Source organism: Bombyx mandarina, chromosome 03 (genome assembly GCF_030267445.1).
Source record: "Bombyx mandarina strain Sakado chromosome 03, ASM3026744v2".
NCBI classification, from domain to species: Eukaryota; Metazoa; Arthropoda; class Insecta; order Lepidoptera; family Bombycidae; genus Bombyx; species Bombyx mandarina.
In genome coordinates, this window is record NC_143210.1 from 5396931 (window position 1) to 5418460 (window position 21530).

Consider the following 21530-nt stretch of genomic DNA (forward strand, 5'->3'; position numbering starts at 1 on the left):
ATCGCCTTTTCGCATTAAAAGTGTACAATTTCCAAAAATATTCGAAACTAGCTGACCCGGCAGACTTCGTAGTGCCTCAATCGATAAATAAAAGACCTAAACTTTTATATAGAATAAACTTAAAACAAACAAAAGGAATCCGTCCGACGGGGGACACGTCAAAGGGAAAACAAAAATGTTATTTTTATTTAATTCCGAGAATTTTCATATTTTTATACCTTTTAAACCTTCTCTGGACTTCCACAAATAATTCAAGACCAAAATTAGCCAAATCGGTCTAGCCGTTTTCATGTTATGTCGTGACAACGGAAAACGGGTTTCATTTTTATATATATAGATTAATATGCGGAAACATTTGGTATCACCAGTATTTTTTCTCATAAATACTGTCCAAAGAGCGTAGTTTAGTTTTAGCTTTTTATTTTTTTATTTTTTAGTTTACGTACGTTTTGGCTACTATTAACAAAAGTAATACGTAATTTTATCTTACTTTCAAAGACAGAGATGGTAAAAATAAAAATAAATATTGCAAAGATGATTAATATTAAAAACATTACATGTTAAACCTTTAAAACACTCTCCTGTAAAATTAGCAAGTTTTGAGATTATACAGTTTTAATGCGAGAAGACGATGTATGTATGTATATGCAATCTTATCTTGGTAGTGTCATTGGTGCGATTCGTGTATCACAAATATCTTCTGCTCTATGACAGTTACCGCTACCCAAATACAGATCAGTTGGAACGCAAACAAGCAATTTTTCATTGGTTTTATTGCTTTATTTATCTCGGTTTCATCATCGTAGGCGACATAAAATTCTTAGCGTTTTATTTTTCAATTATAATCGTTGGCTTTTAAGTCTTTAAAATTTAGAGAATGTAGTACCTACAATAACTTTTTATTTTATTTTTATTTCTTAAATGGGTGGACGAGCTCACTCACAGCCCACCTGGTGTTGAGAGCTTACTGGAGCCCATAGACATCTACAACGTAAATACGCCACCCACCTTGAGATATAAGTTCTAAGGTCTCAAGTATAGTTACAACGGCTGCCTCACACTTCAAACCGAAACACATTACTGCTTTACGGCAGAAATAGGCAGTGCGGTGGTACCTACCCGTGCGGACTCACAAGAGGTCCTACCACCAGTAAAAGCAGTAATTAACGAAATTACTGCTTTTACTGGTAAGTACCGCGTAAGTTAATTACTGCTTTAATCAAAGTAGTAATTAACGAAAATTTTAAAATCACATTTCGGTCTTGTTGTTTTTTTAAATAGCCCTTCGAGCTTACACGCTGCAATATCGTATACAGCATTATGATTATATTGCATTTCACTTGCACAACGATTGTCGGAATAAACGCGATTTACTTGTTTCTCTTGTCAATTGCGGCAATTATTACGCTCTATTGGAGCATTGCAAGAGCTTTTGTTCGTGCACTTTTGTTTGTGCTTATTGTCCGTAACCGAGCTAACGAATAGAGCACTGTCTAATGAAGTATTAAGTGTGAGAGTTCTAGTCTTTACTGCGCAATACCAAGTCAACGCAAGCACAAATGTATTATAACTATTTTTATAGAAGTAGAAGGTCAGAAGGTGTAGAAAAGGCGTTCCCATACAGGTGTTGGAAGCTTATTATGGCCAGCCCACTGAGTTTCTCGCCGGATCTTCTCAGTGGGTCGCGTTTCCGATCCGGTGGTAGATTCTGCGAAGCACTGCTCTTGCTAGGGTCAGTGTTAGCAACTCTCCGGTTGAACCCCGCGAGCTCACCTACAAACGTTAGGGCGAAGCTGAAATAGCCTCTCAAGGCTATCAGCAATGATAGGAAAAAAAAAAAAAACGATGGGTATTAAGTGAATATGCTTTGACTCTTACCCGAAAAACGTGTTTTGGTTGTTGTGCTTTTTGTGCTTTGTTTGAACAATGACGTCATTGTAGTCATAATTTAAGTGCCTCGATGGTCAAGTGATTAGTAATCTTGACTATACTTAAATATACCAGTATCCGGGCACGATTTATGTAATATCTCAAATTGCTTAGACGGGTGAACTAGCTTGCGGCCCAACTGGTGTTAAGTGGTTGCCGGAGCCCTTAGACTTAACAAAGTGAATGTCTTAACTGAAAACATGAGTCTAAGTCTCAATTGAATTAAATAACCCTTCGATTAGACCACGCAGAAATAGGCAGGAGTGTTAACACGTTGACAGACACGATGACAATGTGTCCACGGCATACTATCCCCTAGCGCGGCACCAATATATCAAGAATCGTCCAAAAATCGTTGAGGTGCTATTTCGCAAATATTGTCGAGATAATAATATATACCTAATGGGTGACTAGTGGAAACAGTGACATTATTTTCCGAAAGATGTGTGGCAAACATATAGTGTCTGTCTAGGCCCCCTAGACCCGACTTACTGGCAGTCTAAGGGTATCCGCCGCAACCCAGTGAGCCAAAGATTGTCTAGGTTTTAGTCTGGCATTCAACGTGTTAAACATACTCGTGCGAGCTCAGAATATCCACCAAAATTTACAAAATAGTTTTTTTTTTAATTCTTCCTGGACAAGTTTCATTCAGACGAACATTAACGATCCTCGTCAGTTGCAATCGTTTTATTAATCGTAATTTAAATTACTAAGATATTTATCGAACTAAAACATTTGTTGAAGATTTCGAACTGCATCTCCGATTATAGTTACATGGTTTTTAAAAATTTTACTTTCCGAATTAATGAATGAACATTAATAAAACTAGTGACGTTTATGATAGCGAGCCCAACAGAAACGTTATAGGTAGCCGACTAATGAGCTAATTAACTTCAAATCTAATTTTAAAACACCAGTGAAATACGAGTCATGCTATGACTTTAAATTTCCAGAGAAACATTTATTTTTAGCTTCCAAAACACGTTTATCTATTACGAAAAATCGTAAACAATAGTCATAGGTAAACTAGAATTTCATTTCGATTTCTTCACACCAATATCACGATAAGCGTTTGAAACAGTTATATTATATGCAAAAACAATAGTCAATCTTGTTTGTGTTATAAATGGTTATAATAAGTTGCATAAAATAAATTATTATTGTGTCCTCGAATAATAAAAGACATTGCCAGAATTTTCCCTAACGATTCAAGGTGAAACATGCTCATTTCTGAAAATGATGCGCGCGTGACCCGCTGATTATAAAGCATACCAAACCAATCGGACACATTGTTTTCCCATAGCCTGACCGTTCCAATTCAGAATCTCATTACACTTGAAAGGGGATACTAACAAATCTGGCGCAGCGTTCTCATGGACGTGTTTGTCGTTAGGGCAGCGTGAGGTGACCATTACTGTACAAAGAGTTGCCTAAAATAGAGAGCTTTGTGAGGCGGGAAGACAGGCGAGGAGCGAGGTGGGGGCGGGGCGGACGCCGGCTGCCTGCCGGCTCAGTCGCGTCGTGCCCCACAGCCGCCTCGCACGCCGCAATCAAGCGTGCCCTACGGACAGCGCACGCGCACGCGATCACACACCCCGCCTCCCCTCTCCCACACGTGCACCTGGTATCAGTGAAAACCTCATGATACCCATCTGATTCTCACCATGCAAGAGCAAAGTTCGTCGAGATCGAATAAGTCAACGCTCAACTCACTGGAAAGCGCAATTATCAAGTTGAAAAACAACCTCCAAATTCAAGACACCAAAAGCGACATGAACGGACTTTTAGTTGAGCCAGTATCTCCGCAGACGGACAAGTCACATACAAGTAAGAGCTCAAGTTCCTCCTCCGCGAACATAAACATGTCGATAGCATCAGCGGCACTATTACAAGAGAACATGTTGCAGAGATCTTTACAAGGCGTTGTGATTTCATTGCAAAACGCAATGATGAATTCTTTACAACAAGCCGCGTTATTACCTTCGAATTCGGCCGCCGCCGCCGCTTTGAACTTACAAGCTTTAGAGTCTTATTTGACATTACAACGTTTGACATCTGTTTCTTCAGTTAACAATGTTACAAGTCAGGCTAATACATCAGAAACAAATTCGTCATCTAAACAAGATATACTTAGAATAGCAACGGCAAGTGCTAAAATAAGTGAAATTGATGTGATCGACAGTTCGTCAAAAGATTACTCACCGAAAACACCCGAGGGATATCCGTTATCTGATGCCATCGCCGCTGAAGATGTAGACCTATCTGAAGAAGTTGAAGAAGACCTAGCATTATTAGATAATGAAGACGAGTTCACTTTGGAACAGCATTTGGAATCGACATCAAAAGGATACGGCTACAATTCCCCACCGTCTTTAGACAATGGCTATCCGAGTCTTCTAATGAACGCAGTATACCAGCAGCAACTGAACAGCAGTCCCTCGCAGCCTCCTCTATCACCACAACCATCGAATTCGTCAAAATCAACAAATAGTTCCACTTCTTCAAGTAGTAGCATATGTAATAAACAAAAAACCGCAGGAAGCGGACCTAGGACAAAGAAGCAATTTATCTGTAAATTTTGCAATCGGCAATTTACAAAATCGTATAATTTGCTTATTCATGAACGAACTCATACAGATGAGAGGCCGTATTCTTGCGACATCTGCGGAAAGGCTTTCCGTCGGCAAGATCACCTAAGAGATCACAGGTAAAAGCAATATTTAATAAACTCATTGAAAAAAAAGGATTTCAATTTAATCAGGAATGTCGTTTCGTTTAAGAATCCATTCAAAATATTGGCATTTATAGTTTCATTATGAATTAACAAGTAATTTAGTTTTATAATGTCTATTGATGAAAACGTTACTTATATTTTTGTACCCTAGTTCCGCCTACCGCATACCATATTAATTTTGAAATCTATTAAACGATCATTTAGATTTGGAATATCCGTATCCCGGTATCTTAATCTTAATGGACTAATAAAATGTCAATGTTCAACTTCAATTATTTTTAGTTTATTTTTCATTAAAGTCTGTTTTATGATCTAATCCAACGCTTGTACGAGCATATCGAAAATGTTATCTCACTGTGAGTTGACATGTTGATAAATCAACAGAGTGATTAATATTGTTATTGTGTACTAAATATTTAAGAGGATTGTTAAATTTTTTAAATGATTCTAACGAGGTCAATTAATTCCATTCCAAATATCGTGATAAATATTGCAGTCTGCAAAGTTTCACTTTGTCACTTTTCAACAAAATAATATAAGGTTAAGTGGGCGTTTTGAATAATGGCGGTAAAGACCATATACCTAAAACAAAACGTTCAACTAGGGATCAAGAAGATCGTATCGGCAAACGGCTCGTCACGCTCGTAAATTATTTCACAAAATCGTCTTTAATCCTAAGAGATAAGGAGATTTAATTTTTCGATTTTTTTCTCCGTCTGAACGCCATTGCATTCCAAATGAATCACGGCGCATACCTTTTTGATATCAAATATATATCTCGACAAAAAGAGAAGTGCCTACAATACTACTAAATAAGATGTAGGTAACCGTTACAAGAATTCGAATTCCAAACGATCTCGAATCGTACACAATAAATATGATAATAGTATTACAACAGCTCTCAATCTATTTCTTTGCTTATCTACCCGAGACTCCCACCCAAAAAGAAACGAAAGGTGTTGAATTTTTAACACCTGTCGCGGGGCGATTTCCTCCCAAATCACCGTATCTCTGTGGCAATAAAATAAATTTCGTGTAGACGCCGTAGGGTTAACCCGACTCCGTCCCGAGCTGTCGATGTTCAATCGATGTCCGTTGACACTATACATTATAATGGACCGGAGCGGGCCTTCGACGGGTTTCTCGACAAAGCACGTGGTGATCCTGACGTGAGGATTAATACGGTTGACAAAAAATAAAAAACCTCCGAAAATATCCTTCGGTTACAGAATCAAGTTTCGATGTTCGAGATTGTTTTTTTTTTTTTTTTGTCGATCGAAATACAGATAATGGAATTAAATTAATTCGTTGCTTGTTTAGTGATGTCGTGCCGCTAATTTCATTTACGACCAAAGTATAATTTTAATTGCAACAATTAATCGTGCGGTCACTAATTTCATAGATGATCAAGTCGCATTGCGGGCTTAATTAATCAGAGAACGGTGTTGATTCGAGTTAGGCCTAATGTGCGCCCGCGTCGGTCTCAGCTCATGCTTGACTAACTACATATAGTCTTTAATTAATCACCACTATGATATACTGCTTAAATTTTCAAAGGGTATTTCATCATCACGTATTTATTGGCATTGCAGTAACGAGCTTCGATAACTACACTACATATTATATGACGTTATCTCAATTTAGCTGTAATTTACTTGTTGCAAGTTTGTTTGTTTATTTGATGTCAGACATGATTTCTCGGATTCGAAACTCAATTGCCGGGTTCTTGGTTCGTATTATTATTGATTACATGTTGTTCGGTGTTAATTATACGTTGTATGTTTAAATTTAATTTCAAATAAGCTACACGATAGTCATCATCGAAATTGGAGAGTAAGCCACGGAGTTCAACGGTTTTTTTTCTTCGTAATTAGTGTGGCCATTCGAGAAAGTTTTTTTTTCTGCTATTAACTTCAAAGCGATAATTAGCTTCGTTTTTCTATACATATTATAAAATAATAGTAAAATGGTGATCGCATTCCCTAGCGATGGCTTTCACTGTTTTATTGTAAACAACAGGTGTGAATAAAAATTGAAATATTCAATTTACAGATTCCCAATACGAAGCCGTCAATATCCTAAGGGCACTTGTTTGTAGTTAAAATTGGTCAGAACATAAAGAGGCGGTTATTCAACGTCTTCAGACATGAGATATTTATTGATCCTCCCACATTCATAAATTGCTTATTTTATTGTTAAAGCATTTTCTGCATTTTAATGACACATAATGCGCTAACACTCTTTGGTTCTAGGATGCGTTTTAGGAGAACTACAGTCTATTCTTTTTCTGAAGTGTGTAGTACAATGAAGTACAATGGAGTCTATTTGTTGTTTTACTGCAATTAAGACTTTTACTTTATGCCTCAATATAGGTCATCGTCTGTACATTCTGGTGCTTATGAACCCAACTATCTTGTCTACTTTTACCCATTGCACCATTATAACAACTGTCAACATCTTCAATCGTCAGTGACGAAAACTTACCGCCAAATTAGTCGTAAGCTTAATTATCTAACTTATTTTTTCAATCGCAGGTACATCCATTCTAAAGAAAAACCTTTCAAATGCCTCGAATGCGGAAAAGGGTTTTGTCAGTCAAGAACATTGGCGGTCCACAAGATTCTGCACATGGAAGAATCTCCACACAAATGTCCCGTTTGCAGTAGAAGTTTCAACCAAAGGTCGAACCTGAAGACCCACCTTCTAACGCACACCGATATAAAGCCATACAACTGTTCGTCATGTGGGAAGGTCTTCAGAAGGAATTGCGACCTTAGGCGCCATAGTTTAACGCACAATCTCGTTGGTATATCATCTGTTAATACCTCTCCCAGCGGAAGTAATGGGAAGAGTCCATTGCTTAACCCGAATTTCCCAATTGACAGTTTAGATACAGAGGATGAAAATTAGCTGTTTGTTTTGAATTGAGAATACAAAAAGACTGATATTATCTCCTATTCAACGGTGCCTTTTAGATTTAAGAATTAATAATGTATGTAACCTTAAAATTAATTTCTGGATAATGTATCAATTTAAAATTTTGGTACAAAAATTATTCCTACAGTTGCTCTAGTTTCTATCTTAAGTTTGTGAATTGAAATATTGTAGATAAAACTATTGGTGTAGCGAAATTTATATCTGGATATACATTTTTAATACTGAGACGTCAGCAGAAACGGCTACGTTCGTATTGTTTAGTATTAATATTTCTTGACTTGTAAATTTTCTGATCTCATTTTGTATATGTAAATATAAATTATTAAGGAAAACGCCTTTATAAAATCCGTCCTATTCTTTGAGAGCTATGTACAAAGTCTTCCTCTGTTTGCAAAAGCAATTGTATTAAGTAATAAACTGTAAGTAAACCTCAATCTGTATTATTGAAGATCTTATTTAGAGATTATTACGTAGATATTTAATAAAATGATGAGAGTGTAACGCATTGTTTAATTTGATAACCTGAAAGCAAATAATGCAGGGGTGGCCAAGCGGTGGTAGATCGCGATCGACCGGTCGATCGTGGCTATTAGTTTAGTCGATCGTGGCAAGACAAAAAATATAAATACATAGAACGTAATCACCAATTGCAGCATGCATCAACTTCATCTTGTATCATTTGGTAATGTCCATTACGTCACATTATATTATTTATCCTCTATTTCACAAAATAGTTCTCTTTTATTTTAATCTTTTTTAATAAAAGAAAATATTCTACTTATTTGTATACTGGACTACATTGTTTCATAAAATTTCAAGAAACGTCATTGGTAGATCGCAGTCTTTCGTCAGTAGACGTCAGTAGACCTTGGTACTAATCAAGTTGGCCACGCCTGATATGATGTAATGAACAAGAACGCAGATGGCTCTTATCCGACCGCGACGGGGCAACGTAAAGCCGCCGTCGCCCGAAATATGTCTTGTCGGATCCCCCGGATTCACTTTCGATGCTTTTAGACCTTTCAAGGAGTAGTCACCGTCCTACTATCTACTCCTACTACTACTTCAGCGAACTAACTGCTCGTGCTAGGGCCAGTATTAGCAACACCTCCGGTTTGAGCCCCAGAGCTGACCTTCACGCTAGGGTAGGTAACTGATATAGCCTCTCAAGGCTATCAGTGTAGGTAGGAAAAAAAATCATGTTACAACAAACAGAAAATTAAACTTTGCACTTCTTTTAAAGATTATTTTTCAATAAAAAATACAATCAGCTGGCTTTTATTTTTTCTCAGGATCACATTTACCTACTTATTATATTTGGCGCGTTAATTCGTGTGCTATTTTTTTTTGACCCGTAAACATCTCTGGCCAAGCCCTTAAAGTGTGAGGTGAGTTCAGAGTCCACGGCTCACCCGATGTCATGTAGTTATCGAAGTCCAACAATAAAGCCGTAACGAAACTTAGCACCAATGCTTTTTGCATGGCACGTGTGATCACAGTGGTAGATACCTGACACAGTTATTTGACAAACAATACACGATTATCAATGTTACATAAATTGGAATATCATATATATATTATATCGGTCCATTATTTCTTTATTAATTAATTTATTATTTCTATTGGATAGAATGAGCTCATTAACCAAGATGGCATCAATTGGCTTACGAATTACATTAACAACATGAATGGAGATATAAGACTGAAGTCTCCAATAAAGACTGCCCCTTGAAATTAAGAGCAAACCATTAGTAGCTATACTGGTGGTAGGACTTCTTGTGAGTTCACGCGGGTAGGTACCACCACCCTGCCTATTTCTGCCGTGAACAATAATGCGTTTGAGCTTAAAGGGTGGGGCAGCCATTTTAACTATACTTGAGACCTTAGAACTTATATCACAAGGTGGGTAGCGCATTTACGTTGTAGATGTCTATGGGCTCCAGTAACCACTTAACACCAGGTGGGCTGTGAGCTCGTCCACCCATATAAGCAATTAAAAAAAAACTGCGACGGACCGCTACTGCATAGCAATGACATGATAATGTACTTATTATAGCCGCCCTTAACCACATCCATCCCCAGCTCATGCGGCAGACAATAGGTATCTAAAGTGATAAATAAAAATAACTAATACTATGATGGAAAACGAATTAAGTATGACGTACAATACATGAATGGAGAATAATTGAAACTAGTGGCCCGCCGGTAATTGGACTATTATTAATTGAAATTATAAGTTTGTAACACTATAATAATTCTATTGTCAAAGGCTATAATCATCATATCTTTTTTTTAAGGAATTTTATGACGTGGTAACTGAGACCTTTAAGTCATGTCTTATTTTAATGTATATTCATATTTTTATGAAAAATGATATTATGGAGAGAAATGAAATGAAGATGATTAATTTGAGACATTAATCAACTGGGATGAAATTAAATGAGATGATATGAGATGAAATACCTATAATCTCAGTGAAATGGTGGTCATTTACTAAGATTTTTTCAGTGGACTTTTTGGAGGATCCCGAGAAGTTACGTCCAGCGGCTTTGTTTCATTTTCCCACATTTGTGCACTTTCACAGATATTAAACAGTTAATAAACCACCATTATTACACATTTAAACCCGAAGAAACACTAAATAGACAAAATAAAACAAATCACACAACTTCACTCCTCGCGTTCCCGCCAAAAGTTAATCATCATAATAATATCATATACTTCTATAGTCATAGATTTCACCAAGACTACACTAGAGACAAATGTTAATACGGACAAACAATATTTAATCTATTCTCAATTTGACCACAGACTATAAGCGATAAGAAAAGTTTGACTATAAACAAGTAGTATGGATGCGTGTCAAATACGTGGTATGTAGTGGGTGTAATGTTTTTTTTTATTGATTTAATGTATTTTTTATGCATAATTTAAAAAAATATGACCATGCTGCACTCCTTCTCTATATTCTCTATAAGTGTGGGAAATTTCATACTCCTCCATCCATTTTTGTAACAAAGGGGTAAAAAAAATTTTTCTTCACGTATTAATATATATATATATATAAAGATAGAATGTGGATAGTCAAACATGTTTAAGTTTGTCTGTGGTACACGACCCACCAGTGTGTATTAAATTCTAGTTCTTAACAAAACCGAATTAAAAATACGCCCTATTAATAAACATGAAAGCACTCTCGGATATCGCAGACACGTAAAATGTCTATTAACAAAAAAAGGCGACTACTGAGCTTGAAAAATCGATTCAAATCAACATAAAATCTGAGCAAAGCCACGATTCATACTAACAAAAACTTGCTATTGTCGGATAAACCCCTCACAAAGACTCTTTAAGAGTGTATCAAAATGACATAAAGCTTTGATTCTTTTCACATTCGTAATAGTGGGTTAGGTTCTTTGTTTGTTTTTTTTTAAAGGATTTTAGAAAAGTTTGATGCGTTCAACTTTACAAATATCGTCCAATTAACGACTCGTATTTGTCGGTATTGAAATGAAATACGAATAAAATAAGAATGTCTAAGAATGAACGAAAGAAATTAACATTCTGTTAATGGAGATGATTAGTTAATATCTTTATGTATATACTAGCAGCCCGCCCCGGCTTCGCTTGGGAAGTAAGTAGCGCACGCGATGTAAAGAATATTAGGTAATTTTTTTACACATAATTTTTTTTTAAATATATTAAATATAGCCTATGTCACCCGGGGATAGCGTAGCTTCCCAACAGTGAAAGAATTTTTTAAATCGGTTCAGTAGTTTCGGAGCCTATTCAATACAAACAAACAAATCTTTCCTCTTTATAATATTAGTATAGTAAGTATAGATTTCTTCTGTGCGTGTGTTTGTCACTGAACTCCTCCTAAACGGCTGGACCGATTTTAATGAAACTTTCTGTGTACCTTTAGGTGGATTCGAGGATATTTTAGATTCACAAACCAGCCCGGCAGATGGCGCTGCAGTTCGCATCTAGGTTATTTATCTTTCCAAGAAATAATTTATATAGCAAAACAACGTTTTCCGGGCCAGCTAATTTTTCTATAAATATTCGATATTAAGCTTTATTTGTGTATGTTGCGAACAAAATCTCATTTTTGTAAGAGTATCTTTAGTTATTTTTTCTTTCTAAATATTGAGTTTTATTCAGTACGAAGGCTGGCAACAAGTTGTTAAGTTTTTTTTTTAAATTAACAATAACATCATTCTACATATTATTTCGACATCATTATATTTAATCAGGCGTTTTTACAAAGTTACTTCTTCAAAACACAATATTTGGATTTATTATGTACACAAAATACTTTTTATACTAAAAAAAACTGTACAAACCGAATTGATATAACTTTTTCACACAACGGGCCATTCTCAATTACCAAAACTTTCCCTTAAAAATCTCTCCGGTTCCGTATAAAAGCGATCGTATTGTCATAGATCAACAAAACAACAGATACGATAGTACTATTAAGCAGTTTGACAACATAATAATAGGTCTCGTCCCGTTTTCGCGTAAACCTTCATTATACTGGAATTATTCTCGTATAGCACGCCCGCTGCGATAAACAGTACCTTGTAAGTTCTTTTTTTTAAAGACATTGTGTCATTGAAACTAAAATTACGGTGTCACAAAGAATCACAATGGGGAAGGTGTTTGAAAAATATTTGCTTTTTGATGCTTCGAGTGTGTGATTGAAGTTTGGTCGCGGCGACCACACAAGTACGGTTTTAGGGTTCCGTCATACTTTACTTTTGTATTGTTTTTTTTTCCTACCTTTGCTGATAGCTTTGAGAGGCTATATTAGCGTTACCCTAGCCTGTAGGTGAGCTCTCGGGGTTCAAACTGGAGTTGTTGCTAACACTGGCCCTAGCAAGAGCAGTGCTTCGCAGAATCTACCACCGGATCGGAAACGCGACCCCCTAAGAAGATCCGGCGAGAAACTCAGTGGGCTGTGTCTATGGGTGTATTGATAGTTTTAGTTTCGAGATCTTTAATTACTTAAATATATATTTTAATCAAATATATATGACCTTTATTCACGTGAAAAGGAAGCCGCCTGACTACGTCGGAAATTTGGCGCTACTGCTCGACCTCCCCGGTCGGAGACCTACAGATAGACCCAAGACAAGGTGGAGGGACGTAGTGCTGAAGGAGAAGAGAGAATGCAATGTTGATGACGAGGATGTCGAAGACAGAGAGAAGTGGAGAAGTAAAGACAGGAAAGCTGACCTCATCACCGTGTGGAATAAATAGCTGGGAAGAGAGAGAGCGAGAGAGAGAGAGAGAGAGAGAGAGAGAGAGAGAGAGAGAGAGAGAGATATGACCTTTATTTGTCTTTAAGTGGTTAGCTGAATTGAAACATACACTTTGAACTATATTTCTTTTACTCTTTAAATTTAATGGAATGTCAATTTCGTTTTGATAAAATTTAAATACAGAACCTTCATTGAAAAGTTTTTTCTTAGCAATTTTTTTTCTGCGTTGCCTTTACACCGTGAAATTGTATAAGTTGTTTTGACAATGAGCGCGAACGTGCGTCTTTCTCGATTCGTATTTTAAGCACGGTCCCTCGCAGGCTGGCTTCGGAAATTTGGTACAGATTCATTTTGCAAAATTTTTTTTTGGTTACGCTAATAATGTGAATGCTTACGAAGCTTGCGGACAAAAGTTTATTCGGAGACCAAAGCGCTTAAATGTGACCCTGGTATGGCTGACTTCCATGAGCTTTCTGAGCACAAACATGCTCTACCTCCATTAGAACAGGAAATAGAGATTATATATAAAGAAAATATAGAAATAAATATAGAAAAAGGCTTTCATATGAACAATTGCCTTAAAACTTTTTTTTACTACCCTTTTGGGCAGGCGAGCTCATGTCCCACTTGATGGTGAGTAGTTACCGTCGCCCATGGACATCAGCAAGGTCAGGGGCAGTGTCAACCTAGCCTAACTGCTTTTGAATAGTATTTAAATAATACTAATAGTATAGTGTTATATAGGTAAAAGCAGCAACAATGACGCGTTTATTGATGTGACATACATTCGGCTTCATTCATATCACAGCTGTAACTAAAAAACCAATTCAATTTAGGAGTAAAGTGGGCGAGTTAATAGCACGGGATTTTTTTGTACCGGGAACCGAATCCTCTTTGAGGTCCCCGCGCGCCCCCTACGATATGTGGGACTCAGGTGCCAAAGATGGTAGAAGTTCCGGCCTAAAATGATAAAGATCAGGTATTTAATACGACCTGTACCAATAATGAAGCAAGTAAACTTATTCAGAGAAGAGAATTTCTTACCTATTTCTAGAAAAGAGCATATTTTTATTAAACGTCACTCTTTAATCTTGGAAGCTGTCTCTACGTGATAAGTTTTTTTTTTATTCAAAAATTATTGGAACTGCCTTTCCAGTACACAGGACTTCTAAAGCATTAGGTCTTATTTTAAAAATATTTCGGTGATACAAATTTTATTACAATATACAAACAACAGAGATCAGTAAGACCTGATTAGTCGTCGTGGCCTAAAGGATAAGACGTCCGGTGCATTCGTATCGAGCGATGCACCGATGTTCGAATCTCGCTGGCGGGTACCAATTTTTCTAATGAAATACGTACTCAACAAATGTTCACGATTGACTTCCACGGTGAAGGAATAACATCGTGCAATAAAAATCAAACCCGCAAACAATTATAATTTGCGTAATTACTGGTGGTAGGACCTCTTGTGAGTCCGCACGGGTAGGTACCACCGCCCCGCCTATTTCTGCCGTGAAGCAGTAATGCGTTTCGGTTTGAAGGGTGGGGCAGCCGTTGTGACTATACTGAGATCTTAGAACTATATCTCAAGGTGTGTGGCGCATTTACTTGTAGATGTCTATGGGCTCCAGTAACCACTTAACACCAGGTGGGCCGTGAGCTCGTCCACACATCTAAGCAATAAAAAAAAAAAAAAAACCTCTCCCAGGTCCAAAGATACCAAGCGAACCGGTAAGGTAATGTAAAATGTACATTATTATGTTTTTAAATTTGGCTTTCAAATAATTTGATAGCAGCTGGGAATCAACAAAAAGTGTATAATGGTATGACGCACTTACAGATTTGTCTAGTGCCTCAATAATAATAAATTTAAGGTGCGGCATTTCTTTACCTTAGTTCGTCTGCATACAAACAAATGCTTGTGAAATTATAATAATACATTAAAGAAAATTGCTCTTTTGGAACTATGACCATCCTGTATGCCTATTTCCATCATACTAGAAATCTAGACACATGTCACAAGGTGGCTGGCGACATTTTCATTGTTAATGTAATCCGACGACTGTCTGGTGTAGTGGTAAGTGACATGGTCACTACACAAGGGGGTCGCGGGTTCGAATCCCGCCAAGGGAAGATATTTGTATGATAAATATAAATGTCTTTTCCAGGATTATGGATGTATATTAAATATATGTATGTGTATAATAAAAATCTTACATTTATTTCCGTTATCTGGTACCTGTAACACAAGTTCTTTACGAACTTATCATGGGACCAGTTAACGTGAAGTGATTGTTATAAAAAAAAAAAAATGTCTATGTGCTCCGGTAGTTTGTTAACACAGGTTGAGCCGTGTGTTCATCAAACATGTTAAGCAAAAATATATATATTTACAGGTCTACACGCGCAACAAACCACCATCTAAAAATGGCGACTAATGAAAGAAATATTACGTGCGAATGAATTACAGAAAATCGACAAAATACTTAAAAACGAACTTGCACGAAACAAACAATTCAACATTCCACAGCTCGAAGACTTTCACAAACACACATATCAAAGTTGTCTAGTTACCGCCAGCGTAATGTGCGCCCGAGTTTATTTAAATGTGTACATTTCATTTATTTTACCAGCGGAGCCACAGCCGACGTCTTATCGGGGCCTCGAATTAACGGTGACAATTGCGATTGCGAATGTCGTCTGTGTTCGAGCTTTGATGCTAAGTGCATCTTGCGCGTGTAGATCACGAATCGCAGAAGGGACAATTCCGTGATTTAAATTGTTCCTTGAACCTCACAACAAAATCACATTGAAACCTCTATCGAATTAGTAAAACTTTGACAATACTAATCGGCTTGTCCTGAATAAGCCTTCTCAAAAAAACTTCAAGAATCGACCTCCAAATAAATACCTGGCACGAAGATACGACGTTTGTTTTACGTGTCCATATTTTGGCTCGTATTTCGGGACACTCGACAAACGATCTCCATCAACAAATTTCAGTATCCCTTCTACATCGTGCTTAGTCTTTCCGAAATCCCTCACCTCGCTTATCACTCATTTATCTAAGTGTAAATAGAAATCTTATTAGGTCCTCATAAGGCATATTTTAACACGCTCTGTTCTTTGTATGTTATTACCGAAATTTGTTGACGGTTTTCATTTGTTTCCTTATTTAAAGCAGATCGCAATGTCCGGTCTGCGTTTTATTAATCTGTGTCTTTAGCCTACGGCTAGTTATCGTGTGGCTGTTGACAGTAACGGCATCCTCACGATACGCCGCTAGATAGCGCCCGCACACGACGACCGCGCAGTTTTGAACACAATCCTCTATTTATTTTATTGTTCTTATTGCGATGAAACGCGTTTAAGCTCTACAATAAACTATTCTTTGACATCGCCTCTGACAGCTGGCTTTATTGAGATACTTAGGTTTTTTTTAAAACGCTAAAGCAGGATTGTTCTCGACACACAAACATCAAATGTATTATGTAAATAAGTTCACACGTGATCATTTAAATATCTGTAAGCTTCGGGTCACAAAAAAAAAAAACGAAACATAATCCCTTGTGATGTTATTGAATAAAATGTTGTCGAAAAAATTCAATGGCTCTGAATAAAAACGGAGTGTACTATCTGTAATATGATATTCTACGTCGTAATGGGCGGTGGGCGGTATTACGCTGTCCCCACCCAGATCCGCCCAAAGTCGGCTTTGATTGGTCGCGGCGTACACGCATCGCCTTGAAACGCCGATCAAAGAAATTCAATTCAAGTCCACTCTTATTGTAGACTAAGTGTAATCGGTATACGAAAGAAAAAAATCATAAGAGCGACCTCAAATCAACACGATGCCGTTTTAATACCATAGATGGGCATTAAGTCTACGGTCTTCTTAATCTTAAGCAGTTACCTACTAACAGTAGTGTACCTATAACATGGCAGGCCTGGTCTAATTCCACCGGGCCCCGGTGGGTCAAAGTTCCTAACGTAACATTATAAATAAAAATTTTGTCTATAAAAAATATACGTACCAAAGTACTTAAAATCGATTAAAGTTAGACATCACTGAAGATCGTATACAAATTGAAGTAATTTATTAAGATTTAATAAACGCTTTCATTTAAAAAAAAAAACAAAATTTACAACGGATTACATTTATCTAAAACGAAATTTGAAGTCTTTTACTGGGGATCCTAATGAGGATCGAATTAATTAGCCACGGAACTCTGACTGTATGGCTACCCCACTGCCTACTAGTAGCATCGATATTATATTGCAATAGAATTTGTCCTACTATTCAAATTAAAACCTATTTATGTCTCAGAGCAGAAATAGGTAAGTTGATATCCAGGCATGTTCAAACCTAAATAAAACCGAAAACACGTCATGTAAAATGAATCATGAATTAAGAACCTATTTGTAAAGCTAAAAATGAATTTTTTTAATCAACTAAACACACCTATAGCAAACACAAATAATATAAAATTATCAAGAATCTTGTCAATTAAAAATAACTCAAAAACTACTAGGCGGATCTTGATAAATAAGACAGTAAAGAAGCAAGAGCACTAAAATAAATAAATAAATCATCAAAATAACACACATAAAAAATACAGCCTAATTCGTGACATCCACCTTTTATGAAGTCGGTTAAAAAAATTAAACAAGATAAAAGTGCGGTTACAAAAAAAATTTAAATGCGAAAGCCCTGTCTCGTCCAAACTCGTCGCAATAAATTCTATTAAAACATACCCGGAACAGGTGTAGCTGATAAAGTTGTTGCATCACAATCTATTCGGCGGAGAAATATTTTAAAAGCATACTCACTATATTATTTTGGATCTTCTTCTTCTAAATCGGTCTCTTCATTACTAAAGGTCGTGTCTAATCTAAAATGTCGACCACTCGATGCACAATGCTTCCCCACGTCTTCCTGTCCACGGCGGTCTTTATAGCCTCGGCTATTGGCAGGCCGGTGAGCGTCTTAACCAGATCAGACCAGCGGATAGGTGAGCGTCCGCGTGATCTTCTCCCGTCAACCTGACCAACTACCATCATCTTCTCCAAGTTATCGGGGCCTCTACGAGCTCTATAAGTATATTTCTCTATATTCTTCTATTTGCTAGTAGTCTAAAAAAATATTTCAGTTACGCTCTGGCGGGTAGGTGAGCTCACGGGCTCAACCTTAGAGAATTTGCTAACACCAGCCCTAACAAGAGCTGTGCTTCGTTGAATGTACCACAGGATCGTAATTGTGACCTACTGAGAAGATCCGGCGAGAAACTCAGTAGGGAAATACTTACATGAAATATATTGATTACTAGCGACCCGCCCTCGCTTCGCTTCGGAAACATTAAAACACATGAAACCAAAAAAAAAAAATAAAAAAAAAGTAGCCTATGTTCATCAGGGACAATGTCGGCTTCTAATGGAAAAATAATTTTTCAAATCGGTCCAGTAGTTTCGGAGCCTATTCGAAACAAACAAACAAACAAATCTTTCCTCTTTATAATATTACTATAGAAGTATAGATATAGACAATGCATTTAACTACAATATCACTGGTATTTCAATTCGATCTAGTTTGAAGATTTATTAATGCGTAAGACAAAACGCAAATGTGTTTGATCAATGTAAAAAGGCAGCGAAGCACTTGTTATATAAACCCTCCGACAATCAATACAAACAGCTTATAGATCATAAAACATAAGGAGAATCGGTAAGACACTTTAACTATTTGTACGCTGCCTACACAGTCGTTGAAGGGCTTATTGATATTTTGGTCAATACTGAACGTTCACATACATAATTTGGAGCTTGTGATCAAATTAATCATAAAAAAGCTATAGATTGATATGTCGTGAGGAATATAGAATGATTACCGAATTCCTTAGTTAACACAACGTCTCGTCCGAAATATGTCGTGAACGGTTTTCCTACTCTTTCTACTCCCTTACTTGGTGAATAAATTGGCAAGCAACTGGATTACCCGCGCTTGCTTCACGACTATGCTGTTCTAGATCCAAAGCCAAATGTATCTATCTATAATCTATATGGTTCAATTATGTCTCAGCACCAGATTCCCATCTGACTATCGATGCTAAAAAAATCGAAGCACCTACCTGTTACTTACTTGCACTTTTGATAAATGAATCAGCCCGATAATAAAACCCAAAGCTAACAGAGTATCTCCATTAAAATTAGTTGATTTATAACACAATATAATTAAATGAGACAAAAATCATTTTGTTTGGGTAACAGAATCACCCGCCTTAAAACGTATCGTCATAATCAAACTCATAATGTTTATTCTTCAATTATTTTATTTGATTAATCAATTCTCATAAACTAAAACTAATATGCTAAAGTTGTCGTAAATATTATTCGTTTTTTATTGCTTTAATGAGTGAACGAACTCACAATGTACCAGCTGTTAAGCGCTTACCGTAGTCTATAGATATCGCAGTGCTACAACGTAATTATCGCAAACCAACTCAAGATAAAAAACTCAACTGCATAAGGCAGCGGCCGCCCCACTTCTCAAACTGGAACGCAACTGTGTCTCTATAGAAATAGAGGAGATAGCGGTCTTGCTCTGCAATGCATCGGCAACAATAGAAGAATCTAGGAAATTACATTAATGCTTAAGGCATTAACAACCCTATTGTCTAACTCATAAAGGCTCGTTCAGAACCCTAACAAAAACGCGTCTCACCTAATTAAATATTATTTACACAGAACGGCTATATTATGGCGCTTAAAAGGTATTGTTATTTAAATCGTGTTCACATCATCAAAAAAGCACGTACGTCTCATTCAAAAATAAATTATATTATCTTTGACATCCGTAACAATCTTGAGTGCTTCGTTTGTGCATTAAATGGACCTCTAGTACACCGTAGCAAATTATAATTATACAAAAATAAAGGATATAATGTTTACCGGAAATTATTAGATCTAAGAACATAAATGGTACCTATTATAATATTCGGTTTGGATATTCTGAGTATTAGGTTTTTGAGACATGAGCTAAAACATCCATCTAGGGCAATAAAAGAAAAGAAAACATAAGTATAGACGACAGCCAAGCCACCTAAAGGTACTCCTTCCAGAGTACTTCTTCCTTGGTCACCACATTATCGGTGGCCGGTCATCATATGATGACCGATGATTGTAAGGCCTGAGGCCGAATATGTTAGCGACTCTCCGCACCGCCACTCGAGACAGAGCCCGGGTAATCCCAGAATGCAGCTAGACCAGAACCAATCTGCCGGGACAGAGCCCGATAAACCAACAACCGGTTGCTCTTTCAAAGCAGTTCCGAGAACGATAGCACCGTGAAACTGCTATCAAGCAGTTCACTAGAGTGTGCTAATTCTGCGTCAGCTAGTAATAAATAAATAAACATACAACAGCCCCAAGCTTAAATTTAATAGATTCCGTAACACATACATACAATGTAAGCCGATAGCTATTATATTATTAAGATGGAAAAACTGATGCTATCTTTTGGCTTACGGCATCGGGTCACAGTCTTACACTACGGTGTGTAACGCAGCCTGAATCCTAGCACGCGCTAGGCACTCGGTATGGTATTCCAACAGCTAATATTTACAAAGCACCGTGCCTATTGTGTCGGCGTTAAACTAAAGGTTATCTTATCAACTGTTTGCACGCAAACACGAGTCAGTGTTTGGTGACGGGCGCTCGCGAGTCTGTCGGTCCGTGTTACAAACAGGGCGCGTTATCTGGTCCCATAATTGGTATTGGTACAGCTTAGGTTTCCGGGAAGCCCTTGGTTTTTAGAGATGGCCATATGAAAAATAGCCGAGCTGTTCTTGGCTATGCGTTTTTGAGATACGCTGAATGGTCGGTGAAGACGATTTTGAGGGGATAATAAGGGGTGATTTTAAGGAGGGCTTAGACCGCGTATCTTTTATATGTTCCGAATTGAATGGTGGAGAGATGTTATAGTATTCTGTTGAGGACTAAACGTCATGTCTCAAGGTGGTGATATTCACGTTGTTATGTCTATGGGCTCCGGTAATCTTTACCACAAAGTAGACTGTGAGCATCTTCATACATATACGCAGTAAATAATAATGAAGACTTACCATTACGAAAACTTTAGGTATTGGTGGTTGGGCGTCTTAAAAGCACACACGCGTAGGTACCACCACTCTGCCTATCTCTGCCGTGAATTAGTACCTAATGCGTTTCTGTTTGAAGGGTGGGGCAGCTGTTGTATGAAAAACTGAAACATAGAAATCGGGTTTCAAGGTGAATAGCGGCATTTGCGTTGTTGATGTCCATAGGCTCCGGTAACCTTAACACTAGGTGGTCCGTGAACTCGTCCATCTATGATAGCAATTTGAAAAAAAGGAATCGCAAATGTTGGACGATAACGAGTACTTTAGAAGCCTCTATAAAGCTTGAGCCTAAATTAAATCGGTTTGTTTATTAAAATGTTGCTGATTATGTTAAACAAATATTTTTATATTATTAGGCACTTATAAGCAAACTGTGTATAATCATATAAACCTATTTTGAACGATACAAAAACAAATACTTCTTACACTAATAAATAGCGCGCAATTACAAAATACCATTAAAGAAAATCCCCTATTGAACTTTAAAAAAAAAAACCAAAACAAATT

At 37.1% G+C, this 21530-nt stretch overlaps 1 protein-coding gene across 1 annotated transcript; it reads left to right on the forward strand.

Annotated features, from left to right (window-relative positions):
• The first annotated feature begins 3380 nt into the window (after positions 1-3380).
• LOC114251206 (sister of odd and bowl) lies at positions 3381-8101 on the forward strand. The gene is made up of 2 exons (XM_028185403.2): positions 3381-4636; positions 7198-8101. Exons 1-2 carry the CDS (start codon positions 3594-3596, stop codon positions 7571-7573), a joined length of 1419 nt encoding a protein of 472 aa, XP_028041204.2. The 5' UTR covers positions 3381-3593; the 3' UTR covers positions 7574-8101.
• The last annotated feature ends 13429 nt before the right edge of the window (positions 8102-21530 follow it).

What these genes read in the sequence shown, in the direction of transcription:
- LOC114251206 (XM_028185403.2), top strand. Translation starts at nt 3,594, where the DNA reads ATGCAAGAGCAAAGTTCGTCGAGATCGAATAAGTCAACGCTCAACTCA. An exon ending in GATCACCTAAGAGATCACAG is followed by an intron (nt 4,637 to 7,197) that starts GTAAAAGCAATA and finishes TTTCAATCGCAG; the next exon opens with GTACATCCATTCTAAAGAAA.